The sequence below is a fragment of the Pecten maximus genome, chromosome 13, assembly GCF_902652985.1.
Source record: "Pecten maximus chromosome 13, xPecMax1.1, whole genome shotgun sequence".
NCBI lineage: Eukaryota > Metazoa > Mollusca > Bivalvia > Pectinida > Pectinidae > Pecten > Pecten maximus.
In genome coordinates, this window is record NC_047027.1 from 13,228,127 (window position 1) to 13,233,682 (window position 5,556).

General features: G+C 40.8%; 1 protein-coding gene across 1 annotated transcript; it reads right to left on the reverse strand.

Annotated features, from left to right (window-relative positions):
• Window positions 1–3,407: 3,407 nt before the first annotated feature.
• LOC117340454 lies at window positions 3,408–4,895 on the reverse strand. Its single transcript, XM_033902214.1, has one exon. It carries the CDS (start codon window positions 4,893–4,895, stop codon window positions 3,408–3,410), a length of 1,488 nt encoding a protein of 495 aa, XP_033758105.1.
• Window positions 4,896–5,556: the final 661 nt, after the last annotated feature.

Genomic DNA, 5,556 nt, shown 5'->3' on the forward strand with positions numbered 1-5,556 from the left:
CACTTTTGACACTGGAAACCCGTGCCAACAAAAGTGTCCCCTTGTTGGGCTCTGTGGTGGGTGGGGACAAAAGTAGTGAACAATTTCTACATACATATGGGTACAAACAATCAAAATGACACAAAACGCAAAGGCGAGTCATCAAGCACAACAGACACACAGCAAACGAAAACAATACTTAACCAAACCCCACAAACAAAAACTATACCAAACCAAATCCAAACTGCAACTAAAACTACATCTGGAACTGGAGCCTCTCCGTTGTTCGCTCATTTCCTGACCATGTCCTCCCGAGATAAGGGTAAGAAAACCTCCGAGTTATCGCCTATCCTGTTGAGGAAGGGAATTCAGGGAATAGCGGGCGAGGTAAAATCCGTCAAGCCAATGAGATCTGGTGTTCTCCTCATTGAGGTTTACCGCCGTCAACAGGCGGTGAATCTCATGGGTACTTCCAGTTTTGCCGGTCTCAATGTCGAGGTGAAGCCTCACGCTTCACTGAATTCTTCAAAGGGAGTAATCAGGTGCCCCGCATTGAAGAACGACTCCGAGGCCGACATACTGGAGTACTTCCAACATGTTGAGAACATCCATGTTTCGGAGGTTAGGCGGATCCGTTCCAGACGCAATGGCCAAACAATAAACACAAACACATTCATTCTCACGTTCGGAGTGCCGCAGCTACCTCAGACGGTAACTATAGGTTACCAGAGGTACGGTGTATCCGCCTACATCCCCAACCCTCTGCGATGCCGGAACTGTCAAAAGTACGGACATCACGAGGACAGATGTGGACGGAACACTGTCTGCGAACACTGCGGACGTGAAGGCCACACAGACAACGACCAATGCAACATTGTTGGCAAGCGTTGCATAAACTGCCAGGGGGTAACCATGCGGCCTCATCTCGAGACTGTCCTGCCTGGAAGAAGGAAAGGGAGGTCCTCCGGGTGAAATATACCGAGAATATTTCCTTTCCTGAAGCCAGGAGGATTGTCGAGAGCAAGGACAGCACAAACCCAACGTTTGCCACAATTGTTAAACAGTCGTCAGCAGGTACCGTCTCGGTGAAGGATGCCTCTATCCAAGCATTTGAGGACCAGTCTGCCTGGGGTCCAGATGCTCCCGAGATGGCAAACCTACCTAAATACAAACAATTATTTGGGAGAGCCTCAATGACCCTAGTTGTCGATGGGCCGTAAAACATAAACAAACAAACAATGCTGGTATAGTAAAGGTACACTGTAATTGTATCACTGGTAAAGTAAAGCTACACTGTGATTGTATCACTGGTAAAGTAAAGCTACACTGTAATTGTATCACTGGTAAAGTAAAACTACACTGTAATTATATCACTGGTAAAGTAAACGTACACTGTAATTATATCACTGGTAAAGTAACGTACACTGTAATTATATCACTGGTAAAGTAACGTACACTGTAATTATATCACTGGTAAAGTAACGTACACTGTAATTATATCACTGGTAAAGTAACGTACACTGTAATTATATCACTGGTAAAGTAAAGGTACACTGTAATTATATCACTGGTAAAGTAAAGGTACACTGTAATTGTATTACTGGTAAAGTAACGTACACTGTAATTGTATGACTGGTAAAGTAACGTACACTGTAATTATATCACTGGTAAAGTAAAGGTACACTGTAATTATATCACTGGTAAAGTAAAGGTACACTGTAATTATATCACTGGTAAAGTAAAGGTACACTGTAATTGTATTACTGGTAAAGTAAGGTACACTGTAATTATATCGATGGTAAAGTAAGGTACACTGTATTTGTATCACTGGTAAAGTAAGGTACACTGTAATTATATCGATGGTACACTTCGATTGTATCACTAGTAAAGTAAGGTACACTGTAATTGTACCACTGGTAAAGTAAGGTACACTGTATTTGTATCACTGGTAAAGTAAGGTACACTGTATTTGTATCACTGGTAAAGTAAGGTACACTGTATGTGTATCACTGGTAAAGTAAAGGTACACTGTAATTGTATCTCTGGTAAAGTAAAGGTACACTGTGATTGTATCTCTGGTAAAGTAAAGGTACACTGTAATTGTATCACTGGTAAAGTAAAGGTACACTAATTGTATCACTGGTAAAGTAAAGGTACACTGTAATTACATCACTGGTAAAGTAAAGATACACTGTCATTGTATTACTGGTAAAGTAAAGGTACACTGTGATTATATCAGTGACACTGTAATTGTATCACTGGTAAAGTAAAGCTACACTAATTATATCGATGGTAAAGTAAAAGTACATTGTCATGGTATCACTGGTAAAGTAAAGGTACACTGTGATTGTATTACTGGTAAAGTAAAGGTACACTGTCATTGTATCACTGGTAAAGTAAAAGTACATTGTCATGGTATCACTGGTAAAGTAAAGGTACACTGTCATTGTATCACTGGTAAAGTAAAGCTACACTGTGATTGTATCACTGGTAAAGTAAAGGTACACTGTGATTGTATCACTGGTAAAGTAAAAGTACATTGTAATTATATCACTGGTAAAGTAAAGGTACACTGTCATTGTATCACTGGTAAAGTAAAAGTACATTGTCATGGTATCACTGGTAAAGTAAAGGTACACTGTGATTGTATCTCTGGTAAAGTAAAGGTACACTGTAATTATATTACTGGTAAAGTAAAGGTACACTGTAATTGTATCACTGGTAAAGTAAAGGTACATTGTAATTGTATCACTGGTAAAGTAAAGGTACACTGTGATTGTATCACTGGTAATGTTAAGGTACACTGTAATTGTATCACTGACACTGGTAAATTAAAGGTACACTGTCAGTGTATCACTGGTAAAGTAAAGGTACACTGTCATTGTATCACTGGTAAAGTAACGTACACTGTAATTGTATTACTGGTAAAGTAAAGGTACATTGTAATTGTATCACTGGTAAAGTAAAGGTACACTGTGATTATATCGATGGTAAAGTAAAGGTACACTGTGATTATATCACTGGTAAAGTAAAGGTACACTTTAATTATATCACTGGTAAAGTAACGTACACTGTAATTGTATCACTGGTAAAGTAACGTACACTGTAATTGTATCACTGGTAAAGTAAAGATGCACTGTAATTATATCACTGGTAAAGTAACGTACACTGTAATTGCATCACTTGTAAAGTAAAGGTACACTCATTGTATCACTGACACTGTAATTGTATCACTGACACTGTAATTGTATCACTGACACTGTAATTGTATCACTGACACTGTAATTGTATCACTGACACTGTAATTGTATCGCTGACACTGTAATTGTATCACTGACACTGTAATTGTATCACTTGTAAAGTAAAGGTATACTGTCGGTGTTACTACCTATAGATAGATTACATGTATATACGAATACCTCTCTTGCCTATTTGAATTTGAGTATCTTCATTTTTCGATCCCCGTGTCCGATCCAAAAGGTACCATCTCCGTGTAGGCTGATACTCAAAGGTGTTTCTCCATCAGAAGTATAAACAGTCCTCATACAGCGTCCAGTGTTCCTGTCAAACAGTAGTACCGACTTGGTAACCGATTCTGCTACTAGAACATCACCTGCACCATCAAAGCAAACATCGTTCGGACAAAATTTCGGCGCTGGATTGAACTTTTCGCTTGATTTGGCTGTACGAATGTCTTTCCAGATAAACTTCAGGTTCAGGTGTTTATCCATCACGATCACGTGCGGCTGTTTGTCCGGTTCCTTACCGGCTATGAAGTCATTATTTTCGACGCCATCACTATCAACAGCAGCTACGTCCCCGGTCAGTGTACATGACACCATGTGATGTGGACACATGGCCACCTGTCGACAAGGGCCGGCCTGTCCAGCTGACACTACCCGGCCGTCTAATGTATAGAGCTGTATCCTTCCCGGTATCCCCAACAGAACCGTGTCATCTGTAGTGATACACAGAGAACGCGGCGATGTGTTAACGTTAAAGCGTGTAACAATGTCACCACCCGTCGTGATTTCCCGGATACTTCGGTCACTTCCCACACAGAGCCACATATTGCCCGTGGTCGGGGATACGGCGATCGATTCGACTTTGACCGTACACTCGATTTGTTCCTTCAACTTGCCTTTTAAATCCATACGGTACACTTGATCACTGTCCCAGTGCGGTAGCCATGCCTCGTCACTAGTAAGGCATGTACAACATGTAGCGCTATGGAATGACGTCGTAAATTCGGACAAAACCACAGGTGTCAGAAACGGTTGGCACGACTGGGTTTTGCCATCAACTAGTATCTTTCCAAGCATGCGTTCCAGGAGTTCGGTTGATGTCGTCCCGGGTTTGAACTCCACTGTCCGTAATTTTTCAAGAGTAGGTGGGACAGTTGAGGTATTCTCGATTTCCCGCGCTAATGTAGTGACGTCAACGGTTGTACCGGATGTCAGTACTTCCTGGCATCTGTCCAGTTTGGGCTTCAACTCATCCTTCAGGTGTTTGGTTAATGCAGTTTTGTTTTTCTCAGATATATTTGTATTTAGTCTATCTAGTTCAGTACACATCTTCACTAACAAGTCAATGGTATGATCTATGTTGTCTTTCATCTGTTTCCCCTGACGTTTAATGTCACTGATGGTTTTCTGATATCCTCCTCCGTTTGTCTCACTTTCACGAATATCCCGCTCGATTTTAGGAATGTCGGTTTTGGAAAGCTTGTCAACATACTTCTGTATTTCCCGTTTCTGGTCGGCAACGTAATCAGTTAGCTTCCCGAGTGTGTGACCGTTGTGTCTCTCCTTAATACAGTCCATACAAAGTAACTGGTGTTCGCACGATTGACAGACGTAAACGAATCCCTTCCCTGAATGTCGTTTACATCCAGGGACTGGTACCTGGGCCGCCATGTCCCCAATAAGAATGTCAAGCTCTTCGCAGATTTGATCCCAGTCTTGGGTATGTCAATATGGCGGTGAAACTTCCTGGTATTTCTCCCTGTTGTGCAACATGTAATTCTATACTGCATGAATGCTCGCCTAAAATAGATATGTAGTTCGCACTACATTAACAGATCCAGTATTGGATTGTATTATATTGTCCGTCGACAATTTGAGTGATTTAGGAAAAACCATTCAATGCGTTGATAGGTGCCTATCGGTAATGTAATTTTCTACGGTGACTTGGGTCCTGTCTTGGGTTTATCAATATGGCCGCCACACTTGTTGGTATTTCTGAAAGTCGTCTTCCGATAATTTGACAGTTAGGTTTTTCTTTATTTATGTACATATGGTCACTTTTGATTATGTAGAATTGTGTCACATTGACAGTAAATAGTCCACGTGTTGACTAGAAGGTTTGAAGTGATATAATACACAATGTGTAGGCGTTACTGAGATCAAAGAGGTGAAATCGAATTTTACATTACAATATCATGTATGAATGCGGATTAATAAAAACTGCAAGTCACGCATAAGGTTTGTAACCAATTACGATCTCTGTCCTCTATGTTTCAGCGTGTGTTTGTTTCGACGCTGCCTTCAATACTGGAAACACTGAAGAGTTTCAATA